Source organism: Loxodonta africana, chromosome 1 (assembly GCF_030014295.1).
Source record: "Loxodonta africana isolate mLoxAfr1 chromosome 1, mLoxAfr1.hap2, whole genome shotgun sequence".
Lineage (NCBI taxonomy): Eukaryota > Metazoa > Chordata > Mammalia > Proboscidea > Elephantidae > Loxodonta > Loxodonta africana.
In genome coordinates, this window is record NC_087342.1 from 88,340,530 (window position 1) to 88,363,011 (window position 22,482).

The 22,482-nt window shown below is 42.0% G+C and overlaps 1 protein-coding gene across 1 annotated transcript; it reads left to right on the top strand.

Moving 5' to 3' along the window:
- The first annotated feature begins 398 nt into the window (after positions 1 to 398).
- Positions 399 to 1,342, top strand: LOC111748490 (olfactory receptor 2H2-like). Its single transcript, XM_064294204.1, is given in 2 exon segments — positions 399 to 432; positions 435 to 1,342. Coding segments are annotated over 2 exon segments (942 nt in total).
- The last annotated feature ends 21,140 nt before the right edge of the window (positions 1,343 to 22,482 follow it).

The following is a 22,482-nucleotide window of genomic DNA, read 5'->3' on the forward strand; positions in this document are numbered from 1 at the left end:
AATACACATGGGATATAAGTTTGACAAAATCCATCCCAACCAAGAGAATCATCAGCTGCATAATTTAGGATCAAAATTTCTCCCACAAATAAATAAGGGACAATAGAACACTTACAACAACTCTCAGAACATAAAACCAAACCAGAACCCACAGCCATCGAATTAATTCCAATTCCTAGGGACCCTCCATAATGACAATAAATGTGTGCTGAATGAATGAATGAATCAGTGAATTGATCCAAGTGTTACATTGGCCTGCTTTACCATCAACCAGTAAGTTAGAGGATTCAGAGGTATCCATCTGTTTCCCAGCACATTCTTTTGAGTTTTTATAAAGCAGGATGGAACACACTCGGTTGACAGCTCTCCTCCTTCTCCAGGGTCAGAAGGAACAGGCCATGGTCAACGAGAGCTCCCCAGTGGGCTTTATCCTTCTGGCTTTTCTGAACACGCAGGACTTGAAAAGATTCTCTTTGTGGTTGTCTTGACTTCATACCTCCTGATCGTGGTGGGCAACACATCCATCATCCTGCTCTCCATGCAGGACCCCAGGCTCCACTCTCCAATGTACTTTTTCCTCTCCAGCCTCTCCTTCCTGGATCTCTGCTTCACCACAAGTTGTGTCCCCCAGATGCTGTTCAACTTCTGGGGCCCAAAGAAGACCATTAGCTTCCTTGGGTGTTCCTTGCATCTCTTCGTCTTCCTGTTCCTGGGGACCACTGAGTGCATCCTCCTTACACTGATGGCCTTTGATCACCACGTGGCTGTCTGCCAGCCCCTCCACTATGCCACCACCATCTACCCCCGCCTCTGCCGGCAGCTGACAGCTGTGGCCTGGGTCACCGGGCTGGTGGAGTCAGTGGTCCAGACACCGTTCACCCTACACCTGCCCTTCTGCCCCCACCGACATGTAGATCATTTTGTGTGTGAGGTCCCAGCTCTAATTCGACTCTCTTGTGGGGACACCACCTACAATGAGATCCAGATGACTGTTGGCAGTGTCCTCATCTTGGTGGTGCCCCTCACTCTCATCCTTATCTCTTACGGTGCCATTGCCCAGGCAGTGCTGAGGATTAACCCTGCAAAGGGTAGGTGGAAGCCTTTTGGGACCTGCTCCTCCCATTTCATTATGGTCATCCTCTTCTATAGCTCAGCCATTGCTGTCTACCTCCAGCCCCAAAATCCCTATGCCCAAAAGAGGGGCAAGTTCTTTGGTCTCTTCTACGCAGTAGGCACTCATTCACTTAACCCTCTCCTATACACCCTGAAGAACAAGGAGATAAAGAGGGCATTTATGAGGTTGCTGGGAAGGATGCGGACCCCAGACGAAGCTGACAGTTAGCTACTTAATGTGCTTTAAAGTTGAGAGATTCCTCATGCTTTTGTCAGTAAGCTTGCATTTTCTACCACACTGCCTTCTGCACACCCATCATGCCTCAGTAAAGAGTAATAGTGCATGTGTGTACGCGTGAGTACATGTATATGTGTGTGCATGTATAAGAGACAGAGATTGAGCATGGGGGTAAAGGGAAGTTATTGGAGTTGTTAGCTGCCATCAAGTCAGCACCCAATTCATGGCAGCCCCCCACACAACAGGATAAGACTCTTGTGATCCATAGGGTTTTCATTAGCTGTCTTGTCAGTACTAGATCTCCAGGACTTTCTTCCTAGTCTTAGTCTGGAAGTTCTGCAGAAACCTGTTCAGCATCATAGCAACACAGAAGCCTCTGCTGACAGACCAGTGGCGGCTGCCCTTGAGGACCAATGATCAGCAGTCAAACCAGGTCTCCCTCATGAAAAGCAAGAATTCTACCTCTGAACCACCACTGGGAACAGCATCTGAATCCAGTTTAATATTTTCTCTGTTCTCTCTTCTGTTTTTAACATTTCTCACATCCATGATTGTGTCCCTAATTTTATCATTCCCATTTCTAACTCCCTTGTCCTATCATCACTATTTCTTCACCTCCATTTCTAACCCCTACCATATCTTCTTTGTTTCTCCCTCAGGTCCGTTTCCACCACCTTATATGTCTCCTGTTTTGTGCTCTAGTTGTATTTTACCCCATTAAGTAGCAGCTATAGAGAGAGAAAGCTGAAGTCCAGGTAAGTTCAGAAATCCACCCAAGAACACACAAGTGTTAGAACTAAAACCCAAGCACCGTGGCTTCCAGTCAGACAACCTCTCAGATATACCTTGTTGTTTTCGTACCTTAATCATTTATCCTGGTATCCTTAGGTTTGACCCCAAAACAGGGCCATAAGGAGAACGCTTAACTTCTTCAGTCCTAGTGTTTTTCTCTTTAGGGTGCCTGCGAATTGCAAGCAAAGGAGAAGCCCAGAAAGAGAGGGAAACAGCTTAATACTTAGGCTGGCAGGACAACTTCGACAATGGGGACATTAGTGCCATCCACTGGTCATGTATGATATCACATCTGACATCCTAGTCACCTGACCCAACCACTCTCCACTGTCTTAACACTGTATTCTGCCCATTAACAACAAAAAAATTTTTTTTTTTTTTTTGCCCATAGAGATTATTATTGTTGTTATTATATAGCACCAGTGATATGTCAGGTACCATTGAAAGTGATTTACATGTATTAATTCATTTAATCCTCATTACAACACTATGAAGAGAATAGTTTTTTTCCCCCCCCAGATGCAGAAACTAAGACATAGAGTTTGAGTAAAGAGTTTGAGTAGCAGCTTGAGAATGTCAGAGCCAGAATTTGGACTCAGGAGGACTGCAGAGTCCATTCTTTAGCCCTGCCTTTTGGTACAAATAGTGCCTCCCCAGCTCAAGTGAGGAGTCTCAATTTCTCAAGAAATTTTGAGGAAATCCTTCCAACTTGCAAAGACATCTAACTTAATTCCCCCAGCCAAAGGAGTCTTTACTTCCCTGGAATAAGTGTTTTTCAGATCCTTTGAAGTTCCCTTGAGAAACACTAGCCTGTTGGAAGAAGTTTTGGTCCAGCTCATTGTGTGCGTTCCTGGTTTAGTTTCCCCAGTACATATCAGGCTCCCAGAAGTCAAGGACCAGAATTTCACAGGAAAGTGGTGAGCAGTTGTATAGATGAATAAGTGAATAATTGAATGAATGAATGAATGAATCTCACTCTCCAAGGCATGGGTAAAGGTTTACAGGGGGTCCTAATCCCAGATGGTATTTCTCAGCTTTTCCATGACAATTACAGTTATACCAATTTCTGTTTGGGTACACGTTAATAAAGTGTGAAAGAAAAAGAAAATCCTAGTTTTAACTCAAGCCCCAACACAAAATGGCTTTGACTCATTGTTTACCCCAGCCCCAGCACAGAGCTGCAGCATTAACTCCAAGTCCTAATCTTCATCCTCGCCATCCCTGTGCTAATCTTATTGTCTCCTCAGCCTCATTACTAACTGTATCCTAATCTTAATGTAGACCCCCCTTTTATACTTAATAATCCTAATCTCAGTCTTACAAGAAGTGTTAGCCTTAATTCCATTTTCAAGTCATTTATGGAATAAATGACCACTTTCTGTCCTCTTTCTCTCATTAAAATCTAGAAATCTCTACCTTATGCTTTACCTTAGGACTAACATCTCTTACTCTAAATTTATTCACTTTCCATGTGGACAGTTACCTATTGGGTAATGGAGGGGAAAATCGAACATAAATGTATTTGATCATAACCCTCAAAGTGTCCAACAAAGATCTGGATGGTCAGAGACATATTCCCAGCACAAATAATAGTTATACAAGGGAGTTGGGGACAAATAAGGGGCCAAGTGAATACAGAACAAAGAAATAAAGTGTATTAGTGCTGAGGGCAAGGGGGATCAGAGAAGTCTTCCTAGAAGTATGAACCGTGGCAGATGGAACAAAGTTAATATGAAATATTTGCTAAAGGCAGGAACAAGCATGTTGTGGATTAGCATGGGGAGATGTGAGGGAAGGAGCTAAGCTGGGAGCCAAATCATTAAGTAGGAAGGCATAGATTATTTTTTAAATACATAGAAGCTACTGAACTACATACAACTGAGTGCTTCGAGCCTACTGGATGTAGGCTCCTTGATGGTGGGCACTTACACATTCTAAAAAATTAAAAAAAAAAAAAAAAAGCTACACATTCTAGCATAACTTAGTTGGAGGCATTTAAATGGCATTATTCAGGAAATCCTCGTGGCATAGTGGTTAAAAGCTGTGGCTGCTAACCGAAAAGTCGGCAGTTCGAGTCCACCAGTTGCTCGTGGAAACTCTAACGGGCAGTTCTCCTCTGACCTGTAGAGTTGCTATGAGTCGGAATTGACTCAATGGCAATGTGTAGTTGTAGTAGGAGTAGTATTCAGGAATCCCAGGGTTTTAGTTGCCTACTCAAGGATGGTTCCCAGTTCATGTCTGAAAGGGTCACTGAATCACAAATAGACACCAATGCACAGTGCCCAGTTCTTCTTGCATCCCTCCAGCTCCCAGCGAAGCCAGCCTTCCAGGATACCCCGATCAGATTAATTCCCCCCCATACACACACCCTGAGAGTCCACTCAGCATGTTGCATGAGTGTTACATATACATGTGTCTGTCTCCCTTCCTCCAAGGTGTGGAGCCCCAACCTTCTACGTTTCGGTCAGGTCTGCACTAACTCAGTTCCAGAGCGTGGGGGGGCTGCAATTAAGATGAGCCAGCGGGATGAAGACGCTGCCTAAAGCTGAGGGAGTGGGCTGCGATGCCCAAGGGGCCAAAGAACCAGGCCTGCTGGGGCCAAAGAAGTGGGGTCGCCACTCAGATGGATTAGGATGGGGCCACCCAAAGCCAAGGGAGCTAAGTTGCCATCCCAGAGGACCTGGAAACCCAGGACCGAGGGGCCTCCACACAGAATCCAGAGGGTGTGACCAACACCGAGAGTCTGGAGGGCAAGGCCATTGCTCAGCTGATCTCAGAGAAAAGAGGTTCATCTTCAAGACTTGAGAGTTAATGTAATTTGTTCTGCTGGATTTTGGACTTGCTTGGTGCCCATTATCCGTCCTTTCCCTCCAATTTCTATTATTTGTATTGGAAACATCTACCTTGTGTTTATTCCACTATCGTACTTTGGAAACAGATAACTTGTATTCTAGATTTCACAGGAACACAGATGAAGAGAAACTTTGCCCTAGGACAGAATACACCTAAAATCTCGCCCATATTTGATTTAGATGATTCAGAAGATGAGATTTTGGACTTGGAGTTGACTTAAGACTTTTGGGATGATGTGCTGCGGTGAATGTGTATTATATGTCGAACGGACATGAATTTGGGGGGCCAAAGGGTGGAATATTATGGATTGAACCACATCTCCCAAAAACACATGTTGTAAATCCTGACCTTTATGCCTGTGGTTATAATCTCATTTGGGAATGGGTTGTCTTTGTTATGTTAATGAGACAGGGTTAGTGCAGGGTATATCTTGAGTCAATGTCTCTTCAGATATAAAACAGATTAAACAAGCCAGCAAAGGAAAGATGGGGAAGAGAGTTGCCACGAGTCACATGGTTGTCTCCAAGGAACCAGGAAGCTGAAGAGGCAAGGACCTTCCTCCAGAGCTGACAAAGAGAAAGCCTTCCCCTAGAGCTGGCGCTCTAAATTAGGACTTGCAGCCTTCTGAAATGTGAGAAAACAAATTTCTGTTTGTTAAAGCCACCCACTTGTGGTATTTCTCTTATATCAGCACTAGGTAATTAAGAGGTCTTAACAAACAGCATGAAGAGATGGTAAGCAGAGAGATGTAAAAACTGCATAAGGGCGGTTTCTGACCTCCTCTCACTTCCTGAGGGAGGAGAATCAAGATCAACAGACCCAGGCTGGTTCCTTTGAAGCAGAGGTCAGACATGCCTCCTCTCTCCGCCATCTTTACTAATTCTCACACCAACCATCCCTCCCACTGCACTGTCTACTTCTCTGCTGTGTTCTATAGTTTATTGCAATGACCACACAGAACTCACAGACAATACTAACAATTATGAGGTTTCTTAGGGAAGTAACAGGTTACATTCAGGTTCAGGAATGCTCAGTATACAGTACTTCCATCAGGACAGCCTTTTCCCAGCCGCGCTCACAGACATGCCTCTCCCTGGCCCTCTGTCTCTGCATAGACACTCATCTTTCTTACTCCAAGGGCTGGGAAGCCCACTGCACAGTCTCTCCTGCCAGCCTCTCCTGCCTCCACTCTTCTGCCACTGCATCTCTGCCACTGGTTTTCACCATCTTCAGGGTTAAATCTACAAGAAAACATCGAGAATAAAAGCTCAATAAGTGTGGGAAGTCATAATTTCTACAGTAGCCGACTGGATCCATGGCCCAACTGAAACTACCATGAAGGAACAGGGTACTCAGTGAGGAATTCATCCAACAAATAAACACCCTAATGCCTGCAAAGCCTAAACCACCTCCACTACCTGTGCCTTTACTAATCATAGACAGTTTATTGAACAGTGTGCCAAGTCTGCTAAGGCATTGGAGATATTGTGAAATTATGTAAAGATTGCTTATATAGAGCTTGGAGCTTCATGTGAGTGACACACGTTTATAAATGACGACAAATAAATATAAAATTACAACCGTGATAAAGAAAAGTAGGGGGTGTTATTAAAGCTTGTAATTGGGGGAAGACCTTACTAAACACTTTCACACAATTTTACCTACCACATTGAAAAAAAAAATAGTATTTTTATGACCATTCTCATTTTTGATGACACTGTGAAAGTGGCACGTGGGACTCAGACATCTGACACTGTAGAGTTTCCAGAAGCCAGTTTCCATTTATTACCTCTCTTATCTGTCTTTCTGGGCCTGTTGAGGTCAAGGGGTCCTAACTTCCATCTACCTGGTGGTGTAGTGGTTAAGTGCTCGGCTGCTAACCAAAGGATGTGCGTCAGAATCGACTCGACAGCAAATGGCTTGGGTTTTTTTTTTTTTTTTTTTTAGTGCTTTCTTTTCCAGATTTTGGTGGTTCTATTTTGTCATTTTCCCCCTTGATATATCCTTTACCTCAGACCCTCTCCCTGAGGTTACAGTGAGGAGGTGCAGCCAAGCCCAGCAATACTATGTGGATTCTATCACTTCAGTCCCTGAAATGGCCTTGTTGCAAATTGAATTTTGTCCCCCCCAAAATTCGTGTTGTAAATCCTAACTCCTATACCTGTGGTTTTAATTCCATTTTCTTTATTATGTGAAGAGGCCATATCAGTGTAGGGTGTGTTTTAAGCCAATCACATTAGAGATATAAAAAGAGCAGAGGTGCCACGTGAAAATCACCAAGGAACCAAGAACCATGAGCTGAGAAGAATAAGGACCTTCACACAGAGTTGACAGAGAGAGAAAGCCTTCCCCTAGGGCCTATGCCCTGATTTCAGACTTCTAACCTAAACTATCGACTCAACAGCACTGGGTTTTTATGTGCTAACCTAAACTGGGAGAAAATTAATTTCTGTTCATTAAAGCTACCCACTTGCGGTATTTCTGTTACAGGAAAAAAAAAAAAAAAAAAAAACAGAGGCCTTATATAAATGAGACAGGCCCATTGTCTAAATTGAATGTGATAGTCCTTTCCTTGAGAGCAACTTATACTATATTTGGGTGGGTTTATCCAACTGACCTGAATAGGTAACAGCTTTAAATGAGGCCAGATGACTAGAATCATCTCCAGCTGATCTAGTCAGTAGTTAAGCATTTCTGCAATTAGTCCCTAATGCTTATTGGGATATAATAGCATGTGTGTGTGTGTCTCAGTGCCCAGGCTTGAGGGCTTGGAGACAAATGTCTACCCTGTATTCACTCTTTCAGAAATAGCTCCTGGCTTTCTAGTGGGCCCTGGTAGATTCTGAAAGGCAGGATCACAATACAGCAAATGACACAGTAAACTGATATGCCCATCATAACCAGGATTTTATATGATCCACCATGCTCCCCAGCACTCAGGCCTCATGGAGAAGTGGTGTGTGCAGCAACAGACTTGAGCAGGTCCTGCAAGCACAGGTAAGTTTCATAACAAGGGAGACAACACTCCTAAAGCTCTTGTCATTGTGTAGAGTCCACTCTCCATTGTCTCATGCTTGCAGTTCATGAGGGGTTCTCCATGGTCAGTTGACTGTAGAGGAAGAAATTTGAACCTCATTTACATATGGTTTTAAACATGCTTTGAATAGTCAAAAGCAGACTGCTACAGCATTACAGTTCCATTCTGGAACGTTCATAGGGAACACAGAAAGGGAATTCCTCACAGTGGGCAGATTTCAAGCTGACCATCTAGAAGTCCACTTTGCCAAAAGGAGAAATATGTTGGGGTTGGATCTTCATCAATGCATGGGCAATGTCTAATAGTTTGTTCAAGTGTCCAGTGGGTTAGAAAGACTGTGGAAAGGGGCTTTGGGAAATAATTGTGAACCACTAATACAACACATTGTGTATCTATACCTACTTCATGCTAAAAAAAAAAAAATGGATGAACAAAATATTAAAAAAATCTTCCACAAAAAATTGAAGAGCTGCACTTTAGCGGGAATTGTCTAGCCATAATCCAGAAAGCTCTCAATTTGCTTTTGTCTTGAAGTCATTTACTGAATGTGGAAAACTTAAGCTTAGCTTTGTGCCCCCACAGCACATTTGGAAAAGAAAGAAATGCCCAGGGAACAATTAAGTGAGAAACCTAATAGGATGATTGGCCCCATTAAGCTGGGACCTCAAAGGGCCAGATTCCTCAGCGTAAAGGAAATGTCTCACTCTGAGGACTACAGGGGCAGGCACCCTGGTGCTGAGTGAAGTGGGAGAAAAACCTTGTTCCTGAGTTTTAACCACAAGTGTCCTCTCAGATAGATTTGCAGCCCAAGCTCACACTATCTGTGTGGTCTGAAAATCCTCAAGCCATAAATTCAGTTTAAAGTAGGCCAGACTGCAAGGCACTTACCATAGAGTCAATTCTGGTTCATAGCGACCCCATGTGTGCACAGCAGAAGTGCTCCATAAGGGTTTCATAAGGAAGTTACCTTTCTGAAGAAGATCACCAGTACTATCTTCTGACACCCCTTGAAATGAGTTGGAACTGCCAACCTGTTAGCTACTAGTCAAGCATTTAACCATTCGTGCCACCCAGGGGAATCCTTACTCTCATCCAGGCTTTGAAAATTCCAACTCATAGTTTTATATGCTTCTAACTCACAAAAAAAGGACCAGGCTTACTGGTCGGACAGAGAATGGAGAAACCCCAAAAGTATGGCCCCCAGACACCCTTTTAACTCAGTACTGAAGTCACTCCTGAGGTTCAATTCACCCCCTTTAACCAAAGAATAGACAGGCCTACAAAATACAACAAGACTAAATGGGCACAGCAGCCCAGGGGCAAGGACAAGAAGGCAAGAGGGGACAGGAAAGCTGATAATGGGGAACAAAGGTTGAGAAAGAGAGAGTGGCAACCAATGTCATAAAGCAATATATGCCTTAATTGTTCATCAAGAAATGAATTTGTTCTGTAAATCTTCATCTAAACTACAATAAAAAATAATAATCATTTCATAAGCAAAATGAGCACTTACGAGTAAGAAAACAAAAGCAAACTACGTTCACAAGAAGAAAGGCACCCTGAAAAAACAAGCAGGCATGACAGCAGAATCAAGTAACTCAGATAATAGAATAATAAGAAAACGATATAAAATAGCTGTGCTTACTAAGATTAACAAAACAAGCTTTAAAATAAGGAAATTAGAATGTATAAAAATGTACAAGAAAATTGGGATAGAACAATACTGTATATAACATTTAAATAACATTTAGAAATGGAAATATAATGATAAAAGTGAAAACCTCAATGGACTTTTCCAGACAAAAACAGACAATGTGACACAAGTAGACTGTCACTAATGGAAGTTCTAAAGAATCTACTTTAGGTAGAAAAATCCCACATGGAAGTAATGAAAGAAAGAATACAAAAAAGGGGTAAGTACATCAGTAAATTTAAATGAACATTAACTATGAAAAAATTAAAATATCTGACGAGGTTAAAAAAGCTAGTATATATGTTGGGAAGGGGTAAATACAGTTAATTTAAGTCTAAACTTTCCATTTCCCCCACAATAATGCTGGCGATACAGAAATATTTATAATCTGACAAAAGTTTTCAAACTGAATTTCTTGCTCAATATGTGATCTGTTGTTTGTTCTGTACATTTCAGGATAGGGCACATAAAGAGAATATTTTGTGGTTCTCCATGTGCTAAATTTCCAACTTATTGCGGGACTCCTCAGTAATTCAGGTGCTCTAATGTCATAAATAATGAAGATACAAACTGAACTGTGGAGTTTTCACTTCTTGCTGTTACTGTCTTGTCAATTCCGATTCATGGTGACCCCATGTGTGCAGAGTAGAACTGTTCCATAGGGTTTTCAAGGCTGTGACATTTCAGAAACAGATCACCGGTCCTTACTTTCAAGGCATCTGTGAGAGGGTTTGAACCGCCAACTTTCCGAATAGTGGCTGCAGCACCACCCAGGAACTCCAGAGTTCTCACTACCGGGGAGTATTCCAAAATAACATGGTATTAACAATGCATGGCTAATTGCCTCCATGAACAACTAACCTCTTCACCATGAGACCAGAAGAACTAGATGGTGCCAGGCTACCATGAACCTGTTGTCATTGAATAAATTCTCACTCATAGCAACACTATAGGATGGAGTAGAACTTACCCATAGGGTTTCCAGGGCTGCAATCTTACATAAACAGATTGCCACATCTTTTCCCATAGAGAAGTTGGTGGGTTCAAGGCTACTTGGGCTCTGTTACTGAATATTTTAATCAAAGATTCTAAAAAAGAACCCTGATCAAAAAACAGAAAGCAGAACAGATTTGCAAATTCTTATGGAATCCAGACTTTCTGGAACCATTGAGACTAGATGAACCCCCAAAGTTATTGCCCTGAGATAATCTTTAAAGAAAAAAAATTGCTGTCAAGTCAATTTCAACTCATAGCAACCCTATAGGACAGAGTAGAAGTGCCCCATAGGGTTTCCAAGGAGCGGTTGGTGGATTCGAACTGCCAGCCTTTTGGTTGACAGCTATAACACTTAACCACCGAACAACCAGGGCTCATGGAGCCTGAGGGACCTGACAGTTCATGTTTTTTCAGAACCATGGTGAGATCCACGTATCCTGGACTATAAGGTTTAAAGCTCTCAGTTGGATTCAAACGGACACTGGGGAAGTAAGTTTAAAATAAACCCCAGTGGATATGAAACCATTTTAAACAGTTATTAATCACAATCTCAAGCAATGCATTCCCCCTTAGGCTAACAGCCATATTTATATCATTATAACAGAAGGACCCTTTCAGGAAGAAGAGGCAGCTTCAGGCCAATCTTGGCCAAATGCTAGAGTGGACTAAGAACAAAGCAGTTACAGGCATGTGTGTTTGCTTTTGACATGCAGAGTCTGCTACTTTAGCTCGATACTTAATACGTTCCAGGGAATGTTATATACTGTGTTTCGAAGAGATGTGGTGAGCACAAATTCGACCTGCTAAATGCTTTCACAAAAGTGTCTCATAGATGTCTTATAGTTAGTACTCTGAAATTGCCTGTAAGACTAGTTATAGAGTCATTCCTAGAAGGCTAGTTCAGAATTTAGAAGCAAACGGCATACCGTTTGCGGGTGGGGGGGGAGGGGCGGTGGGGAGAGGCTTACTGCCTATTGCCACCTAGTGAAAAAATCGGGTTATTGCATCTGGATAGGCTCAATCATAGAGCTGGAAAGATGTTGGAACACAGCATAGTCAGATACGCCGATTTTCAGATAAAGTGAAGGGACAACTAACTCAAACCTCCTGACATCCAGCACTAATATTATCCAATACATGTCACTATCTCTCTTATCTCAAAATATTGTTTTTAGTTCTCCTTACGCTCTACTATAATAGGTTAAAATCAATGTGTATAATTTTCATGGTGCTTTCAAAAAAAATTTTTTTTTCACATACATTAACTCACTTGAGCCTTCCAATAAACCTGTGACATCGTCAGAGAACTTATTATTCTCATTTTGCCAATAACTCAAACGAGGCTCAAAAATGTTAAATAAAACTTCAAAGTTAAGAGTAGGGAGCTCCTGGAATACAGATCCTTTGACCTTCCAATAATTCTCTTTCCTTCTACTTTTCAAACATGGAAAAATATCAGATTGGTTATATCTTCATATCCTAGTCAGTAACTGGATGCACTGAAAGCTAGACCGGGACACTGTTGCAGATGACCTCGACGTCAGAGTTTAAATACTTTATTATATTCTGTCACTCCAAACTAATTTTTTTTTTTTAATTAGGGCATGTAAGGTAATATATTGAGAGATTAAATCCATGGCACCTGATGCCGGTCCTCCAACTAGTACGCTATCAATGCTTGTTGAATAAACGTACTTAAAAAGGTTAAAGTTTGGAAGTGAGGGAAGGAGGCTTAAAAGAGAAATGTGAAAGCTCCTTTATGACTAGATGAAATAATAAAAGGCCTGTAAGCGCCCTGGGCTTAGAAAGTAGAGGAAGAGGTGGGAAAATGCCAGAATGAAGTGCCTGATTCGTCACAGCAGGGGGCGCTCTTCTTGGGTGGGGAGTCTCAGTCTAGATTTTGTCAGGAAAACAGAGCGACTCTCGTATTCCAGAACCAAAGGCTTAAGCGAGGAATAGGGGCTTTTACACTAATATTGGAAAACCTGGAAAGTCAAAGGCCAGTGAAGGCCTGAGACACTGCAGTTGGAAGGTTGGAGAAGCATACGCCAAGAACTCAGCCTTAAGCACTGAAGTGGGCATTTCTCAAAATATTGCTTAACTCAGCCTTAAGCACTGAAGTGGGCGTTTCTCAAAATATTGCTTAGAAATTACTATGACTCTCATAAAAACTCTAAGAAATCTCCCACCATTTGTCTCAGTCTGCATAGGCAAACATGAGGCTCTCAGACCTTGGAGAGAAGATGCTGAGAACCCCATTGCCCAGCATCTGCCTGCAACCACCTCTCAAGGATGATGACCTCTCCCTCTCTTCTATGTCCCAGATCTCACTCAGTCCCTCCATGTACAGGGAAGGGGATTCGGGAGATGTATTTCCTAGCTGTTCCTCTGCAGAAAAGATGTTGGAAGAAGGATGCTGGGCTGACAACACACAATCCGATACATGAGTTAATACTAGCAAGTGCAGGTGGGTTGGCTGAGAAGGGGCCACTAGCTGGTGTAAACTAGTGATGAGTGTATGAGATTCTTTTAAATTCAGCAAGTATTTTTTCATAGCTTGGATGAAATCTATTTTTTATATATGATGTTTTTAGGATGTGTTAGGGACTGTAAAAAGTGGAGGCTCATGGTTTTCACAACTTTCCACAGCAAGACTCAAAAAGGACTTTGGAAGATCATTGTTTTAACTGGGACAGAGACAGACCTTTGGATTGGAAAAAGTTGTGTTATGTTTTCTAGACGCCAGAGGCTCATGGTATGCAGTCTATAATAGCCTGGCTACAGCAATTCCTAGGGCAATACAAGGAATTCCTTAATATGGCCCTTCTAGTCATAGACTTTGTGACTTACACACAATGATTGAGTGAGAGTGTGTGAGTAAGGTGTAAGACACCTGTGATGGTTGGGGTGATGTGTCAGCTTGGCTAGGCCATGATTCCCAGTATTGTGTGGTTGTCTTCTTTTCTGTGATCTGATGTAATTATGCTAATTATCCTCCATTTTATGTGTTGTATATCCTAAGCCCTATAGGTTAATGAGGTGAGATTAGTGTGGGTTGTATCCTGAGTCAGTCTTGCAAGAAGGCCTGAGTCAAGTCCCACCCAAACTCAAGTCATGCCCTTCTCTGAGGAGTAGCCTGCATATATGTGGGTGCTCTGGTGGGGCCCTCTCTCTCGCTCTCTGTCTTCATCTGGATCCTACAACTGGCTCATCACTCTCTGGCCTCGGGTTCTCAGGAATTGAGGAAGTAGCCTGACGTCTGACCTGCCAATTCAGGGATTTGCCTGCTTTCCCAGCCCTGTGGGTCAGCAGCCTAATGTCTGGCCTGATTCGCCAGCTTCTGTAGCCCTGTGAGCCAGCAGCCTTTCACCTGGCCTGCTAATTTTAGTTTGTCACCTCCTGAGGCCATGTAAGTTAGGAGATGCCTAACCCTAACCCATGGATAGAGAACTTACCAACTAGGTAAGCCATTTCCGTGATAGGATTCCGTGAGTTCTGTGAGACGGAACCCAAGGACGAGAGGGAAAGTACTGCAGGGAGGAGGAGTAGTTGATGTTAGAGATGACGGAGTAGTACAGCAATTTGGAAAAATTGGGAGTTTGGGACATCTTTAACCTCTGCCTCATAGGAACCAGCTTTGTGCTGATCATTATAAAAGAAACTATTCACCTAAGTCAACTAGAAGTTTGAAATGAGTTCAGGGTTTAGGAATAAAGTTCAGTGAGAGGCAGAACTGGTAAGGTAGTGCTTTTTCCATGTTAATCAATCAACCTCAAAAACATTTTTTCGTATGCGTTTCTGCCTTTTTTTTTTAATCTAAGTAAATTCTTAGAAGTGCTCAGGGAGAGATGAGTATGATTGTGGGTCTGAGTTCGGTGATGCACAGGCGTGGCTAAGAAAAGAGAGGAGAAAGATCTGACATTCCACATAGTCGCGAGTGACCTTCAGCCTGAGATGCTGCTCCGATGGTTGCATTCAAAGGAAAAACAGGCCACCTGAGGGTAAACAGAACTCTATCAAGGGAGTGAGTCCAATTCCCAAACACAGTCCCTGAGGTAGATGGAGAAGCAGCATAAGAAGTGTCCAGGTGTCCAGAGGCCTGTGAGTGTAGGGACTTGGAGCCTTTAGATGCCCTCTCTCACCTCCGTCAGTGCAAGTCAAGGCTTATGTGGAAGTGCTTGGCTGTGGTCGATGGAACTCCAGCAGCCCCTCTAGGGTTGGGTATAATTTGAGAGAGAGATGAACACACACACAACTTTGGCCCACCATCACCCTCTCCCTTAGGTAAGTACCCATCACCTACATTTCAGCTTTTCTCTTTTGGGCCCATAACCAATTAGATATGGGAAAGGTGGCAGGCAAGGGCAAGCAGGACCTGGAATTCACTCTGGGTACCTGAGTTGGGGGGTGGCCATCGAGAGTGACATGGGATTATTATCAGGAGGGCAAGAGGCAGGTCGGACTGGCATCCCAGGGCTATGCCTGGATCCTCTGCATCAAAACACAGAAATTGAACACAAAAATTCTGTAAACCAAAAAGCAACAAATAGTAGAATCCATATATATATTTAAAACAAAATTTATAGGGTTATTTTATTAGTTTCCCAGAGTTGCAACAAATTATCACAAACTTGGCTGCTTAAAAAAATAAATTGATTCTTACAGATCTGGAGTCCAAAAGTCTGGAATCAAGGCATGAGCTGGGCCACACTCTCTTCCAAGGCTCTAGGGGAGAGTCCTCCCTTGCCTCTTTCAGGTTCTGGTGGCTCCAGGCGTTGCTTGGCTTGTGGCAGCATCACTGCCATCTCTGCTTCCGTCTTCACACGGCCTTCTCCCTGTGTCTCACTATTCTCCCCTTCTGTCTCTCATAAGGACACTAGTCAGTGCATTTAGAGCCCACCCGAGTCCAGGATGACCTTATCTTGAGATCCTTACCTTAATTACATCGGCAAAGGCCTTTCTTCCAAAATAAAGACACATTCTGAGGTTCTAGGTGGACATAGTTTTTTGGGGGGGCACCATTCAACCCACTACAATCATGATATAAGAATTTCTATTTGTGACAATGCAATTAAAAAATAAATATCCTGAGCTATTAAAAAAGCCAGAAATAGTGGCAGAACTTTTTTCAGGAATATGCAAATTAATTGCGATTTCATTTTTGAGGTTGAAAAAGGATGCATGGAAGGAGCATAAAATCATCTTCTTATTTAAAACTCTGGTTGAACAGATTGACAGCACTCCACAGGCAGGACATTAGCTTTTGTTGCCCAGAATTATTTCTAATAGTGATTTTGATGTAATGAAACAAAAAAACAGTGGAAAAGCTGGATTTCACTATTTCCTACCTCTCTTTCGCTTCAGAGAGTTTACAAGCCGTTTATATTGGCTTCCAAATACATCACATCTACTAGCTGACCACTCAAATTCCAAAAGAAATGAAGTGGTACATGTTATAAATTTTAAAACAAATATGTAATAAACGTATTGAATGAAAATACATAGTCCTGTGTGGATAAATTTTCCAGGTGTGTGAAAGGACAGCTATACCTTTATCTTTCCTTTATTTTGCTGGACATATTTCTTGATATCAGTTTGCTTTATAAATTACTTGCTTGTTGTTGTTGTTGCTGTTAGGTGCCATCGAGTCAGTTCTGACTCATAGCGACCCTATACACAACAGAACGAAACACTGCCCGGTCCTGCGCCATCCTTACAATCGTTGTTACACTTGAGCTCATTTTTGCAGCCACTGTGTCAATCCACCTCATTGAGGGTCTTCCTTTTTTCCAATGACCCTGTACTTGGCAAAGCATGATGTTCTTCTCCAGGGATTCACCCCTCCTGACAACATGTCCAAAGTATGTAAGGCACAGTGTCGCCATCCTTGCTTCTCAGGAGCATTCTGGTTGTAATTCTTCTAACACACATTCGTTTGTTCTTTTTTTGGCAGTTCATGGTATATTCAATATTCTTCGCCAACACCGCAATTCAAAGGTGTCAATTCGTCTTCTATCTTCCTTATTCAGTGTCCAGCTTTCACATGCATATGATGCAATTTAAAATACCATGGATTGGGTCAGGTGCACCTTAGTCAAGGTGACACCTTTGCTTTTCAACATTTTAAAGAGATCCTTTTTGCAGCAGATTTATCCAATGCAATTCATCCTTTGATTTCTTGACTGCTGTTTTCATGGCTGTTGATTGTGGATCGAAGTAAAACGAAATCCTTGACAACATCAATCTTTTCTCTGTTTATCATGATGTTGCTCATTGGTCCAGTTGTGAGAATTTTTGTTTTCTTTATGTTGAGGTGCAATCCATACTGAAGGCTGTGGTCTTTGATCTTCATTAGTAAGTACTTCAAGTCCTTTTCACTTTCCGCAAGCAAGGTTGTGTCATCTGCATAATGCAGGTTGTTAATGAGCCTTCCTCTAATCCTCATGCCCCATTCTTCTTCATATAGCCCAGCTTCTCGGATTATTTACTCAGCATACAGACGAATAAGTATGGTAAAAGGATCAAACCCTGACGCACACCTTTCCTGACTTTAAACCACTCAACATCCCCTTGTTCTGCCCAAACAATTGCCTCTTTATCTATGTGAAGGTTCCTCATGAGCACAATGAAGTGTTCTGGAATTCCTATTCTTCCCAATGTTATCCATAATTTTTATGATCCGCACAGTTCAAGTCCTTTGCAGAGTCAATAAAACACAGGTAAACATCCTTTTAGTATTCTCCGCTTTCAGCCAGGATCAATCTGACATCAGCAATGATATCCGTGGTTCCACGTCCTCTTCTGAAACTAGCCTGATTTTCTGGCAGTTTTCTGTGGATATACTGCTATAGCCATTTTGGAATGATCTTCAGCAAAATTTTGTTTGTGTGTGACATTAATGATACTGTTCTATAACTTCTGCATTTGGTTGGATCACCTTTCTTGGGAACAGGCATAAATATGGATCTCTTCCAGTCAGTTGGCCAGGAAGCTGTCTTCCATATTTCTTAGCATAGATGAGTGAGCACCTCCAGCTCTGAGTCTGTTTGTTGAAACATCTCAATTGATATTCCGTCAATTCCTGGAGCTTTGTTTTTCTCCAATGCCTTTGGAGCAGCTTGGAATTCTTCCCTCAGTACCATGGGTTCCTGATCATATGCCACCTCTTGAAATGGTTAAACATCGACCCATTCTTTTTGGTATAATGACTCTGTGTATTACTTGCATCTTCTTCTGATGTTTCCTGTGTTGTTTAATGTTTTCCCCATAGAATCCTTCACTATTGCAACTCGAGGCTTGAATTTTTTTTTTTTTTTCAGTTCTTTCAGCTTGAGAAACACCGAGCATGTTCTTCCCTTTTGGTTTTCTATCTCCAGCTCTTTGCACATGTCATTATAATACTTTACTTTCTTTTCTCCAGCCGCCCTTTGAAATCTTCTGTTCAGTTCTTTTACTTCGTCATGTCTTCCTTTTGCATTAGCTGCTCAAAGTTTGAAAGCAAGTTTCAGAGCCTCCTCTGACATCCATCTTGGTCTTTTCTTTCTTTCCTGTCTTTTCAATGACCTCTTGCTTTCTTCATGAATGATGTCCTTGATGTCAATCCACAACTTGTCTGGTCTTTGGTCACTAGTGTTCAATGAGTTAAATCTATTCTTGAGATGCTCTCTAAATTCAGGTGGGATATACTCAAGGTCATATTTTGGCTCTTGTGGACTTGCTCTGATTTTCTTCAGTTTCAGCTGGAACTTGCGTATGAGAAATTGATGGTCTTTTCCACTGTCTGCCCCTGGCCTTTTTCTGACTGATGATATTGAGCTTTTCCATAGTCTCTTTCCACAGATGTAGTCGATTGGATCCTTTTTGTGTTCCATCTGGCAAGGGCCATGTGTATAGTCACCATTTATGTCGGTGAAAGAAGGTATTTGCAATGAAGAAGTTATTGGTCTTGCAAAATTCTATCATTCGATCTCCGGAATTATTTCTATCACCAAGGCCATATTTTCCAACTACCGATCCTTCTTCTTTGTTTCCAGCTTTCACATTCCAATCACCATTAATTATCAATGCATCCTTATTGCATGTTCAATCAATTTCAGACTGTAGCAGCTGATAAAAAAAAAAAAAAAAAAACTTCTAGTTCTTCATCTTTGGCCTTAGTGGTTTGTGCATAAATTTGAATAACAGTCATATTAACTGGTCTTCCTTGTAGGCCTATGGATATTATCCTATCACTGACAGTGTTGTACTCCAGCATAGATCTTGAAATGTTCTTTTTGACAATGTGTGCAACACTACTTGTCTTCAAGTTGTCATTCCCAGCATAGTAGACTATATGATTGCCCAATTCAGAATGGCCAATACCAGATCATGTCAGCTTACTAATTCCTAGGATATCAAGGTTTATGCATTTCACTTCATTTTTGACAATTTGAATTTTCCTATATTCATACTTCGAACATTCTAGGTTCCGATTATTAATGGATGTTTGCAGCTGTGTCTTCTTCTTTTCAGTCATGCCACATCAGCAGATGAAACTCCCGAAGGCTTTACTCCACCCACGTCATTAAGGTCAACTCTAATTCAAGGAAGCAGCTCTTCCCCAGTCGTCTTTTGAGTGCCTTCCAACCTGGGGTGCTCATCTTCCAGGAGTATATCAGATAACATTCCACTGCTATTCATAAGGTTTTCACTGGCTAATGCTTTTCAAAAGTAGACTGCCGGGTCCTTCTTCCTAGTCTGTCTTAGTCTGGAAGCTCAGCTGACACCTGTCCTCCATGTGTGACCCTGCTGGTATCTTTATACCGGTGGCATAGCTTCCAGCATCACAGCAACACGCAAGCCCCCACAGTACAACAAACTGACAGACACATGGGGGAAATTACTTACTTTTTTTTTTTTACCTTGCTAAATTACTTCCTAGCAAGATAAATATATAGATATATATGTCAAATATTCTAACCAGATTTTTGTGTCAACAGCATGTTATTGAAATGTTAAAATGCCCTAGGTTTGTACTCTTCTCACTTTATTTTGTATGTATCTACTGAGCCAACTTTTCCTTATGTTCAGAAATATGAAAAAGTATTGAAGGATTCTCTTTAGTATTTTATTTTTACATGAACATTTACCTTTGTGTGTGTGTGAGGCTCCATTAGAAAACATGATGCAGGAGAAACCACCAAAGCTGCACATGTCTTTCCCTAGTCAGTGAGTGTGGACTACTTTCCTCCGTAATAAAATGGAGGCATTATTTTTGTCTCCAAGGGTTGTTACTAGAGACCATGATCTTGGAAGTTTATTGGTCCCAATCCCCCAGTACCCATTGAGAAAAGCCTGACTTTGAATGAGGCAGTGGGGAAATAATCTTGTGTGCTTTCCATATTTGACAACCCTCTGATGAAAGTTCTGAGGCAGAGCTTTCCCTGAGTTTTATGACTTTTATGAGACTTCCCTGATGGTCTCCTCCGGCCATCAAGACACTTAAATCTTAGCTCTTAGAGGCTCTTCGCTCCCCTAAGATGATATTTCAGAGTCTCTGAAATGAGGAGAACATCCTCCTCTCTCAGAACACTCTGGAGCTGCTCCAAGGACAATATCTGCCTGTGGGGGAAAGGCCCAGGATCAGATAAAAGTACAGGATGTTTTCTTTTGATGACCCTCATTTCAGAATCCCAGCCAGTGGCTCCAGCACTAGACAGCAGGTCCAGGGCTCTCCTGTGCAACCTGGTCTCCCTGACGGAAGGCTGGGGAGATTTAAGGTTTGGCTGGAGTTCCCATGAGTCAGGAATCTGGTGTTATTCACTTCGCTGGCTCTTACCAGTGTATTTGCTGCTTACTAGCTGTCTGATCACAGACAAGGCAATGAACCATTTTAAGCTTCAGTTTCGTCCTCTGTAAATAGGATTAATACCTTTACTTGCCTCATGATTTAGGTAAAATAATGCATATGAAGTCATCCGCAAAATTCCTGACACGGAGTAAGTACTCAACAAATGTTGGCTTCTATTTTATCCCCAAAATAAAATCACAATACTCTTTGGTATTCTCCAATTATGTCCTACAAAAATCAGATATTATTACAGAATAAACAATTTTTTCACCTTGGATAAATGCAATGCATGCTTACAAATCAATTAGAAAAGATAAACAGCTCAACTGAAATTGGTCGAAAGACAGGGATATAAACTTTTTTTTTAAGGTCTGAACATGATCTCAAACAAATAAAACTAACACCAACAACAAAGCAGGAGAAACTCCAGAGTCTAAAGAATGGCACGACATTGGCAAAGCTACCTTTATTCCTGCCTTCTTACTGGCTTTCTTGCTTGTAAGATAAGGAGGCTTTCCAGGTTTCTATGTTGAGTGAGGTAGGTACCATTGTAAATACAAAACCAAAAAGTTACCCTAGAAACCAGCTTGGCAAGTGTATCAGTAAACCAGAAGGTAAACAAATGCTTACACCCTTTTACTCGGTAATTTCACTGCTGCATACATGGTCAACACATTTGCAAAAAGGAATTTAAGCAGAATTGGTTATCTCAGGGTTATTAATACAAAAAATGAATTAAATATATACATATATACATATTTAGCATTTAAAAGTCAATAAATATTCTACACCAAATTCCATTCAATGAAAGAGAATGAGGTCACTAAAATCAAGTTTAGAAGGATAAAACATGATATGGGAAATGCTTGTGAAATACCATAAGGGGAAAAGTGGTGTAAAAAGCTACATTTGCAGTGTAATTCTGATGTTTTTATTGAGTAATGTAGGTTTTTTAATGTTAAAAAAAAACCTTTATATATACATTGAGTCATAGTAGGTGATTGTAGATGGGTTTTTTGTATATTTTTTAGTATTTTCTACAAAGTGGTTTCTTTTTAAAAAAACCAAAATAAAATGAAACAACAACAAAACAAAGAGCTCGACAAATCAAAATCAAAACCTGGACCCAAACAAAACACTCCATAGCCCTCTCATACTCTCTAAGTTATAGTATATGTCTAATTAGGCCAACTGTAGAAGTGACCCCACTCTATTAAATATCATAGAACAGGTGGCTTTATAAATTTAATAAATTAAAATATCTCCACCTCAATTTTATAAAGAGGCCATGGTTTCAGGAAATCAGTGTCATGTCTACATTCTCCACCTATGACAGAGGAGGCTGGATCCTTGTCTTTTGGTGCTTACCCCATCCCTGGTCCCCCTGACCCTGCTGTTCAGAATCCTAAGGAGCATGAGGAGAAATATGGGCCCAGACCCAGCACCTGCCACTCAGAAATGGCCATAGGACTGGCCTGCCTGGTGCAATGGGACCTGACCCTCGCCTGGTCTCCAGCCTCTGCCTGCATCTTGAAGCTTCTCACCCGGCTCCTCAGCCACCACTTCCCAGCATCCTCCTGGCCCCACACCCCTGTCCCACCTAACCCACCTGACCGGCTCCAGGCAGACAGCCCTTATCCAGGCTGAGGCCCTGCCCACCTGCCAACCAGGCCTCCTCCCAGATTTTCCTTCATATCTGGGGGTCATTATCTCTGAAACAGCAGAAACAGGCCCAGGAGATGGGCAATTCAGCCACTTGGGGTGGGGACTCACACATGAAGCAATGGTGACACAAGCTCCCACCCCTTCCCTACCTGAGCCCTTCTTCCTCCAGATCACAGCTCCAGCCACCAGAGCTTCAGCTACCACAACTCCAAGGAGAACCAGGCTACAAAGATTCCCAGGATATGGACAGTGAGCTGAGGAGGTGT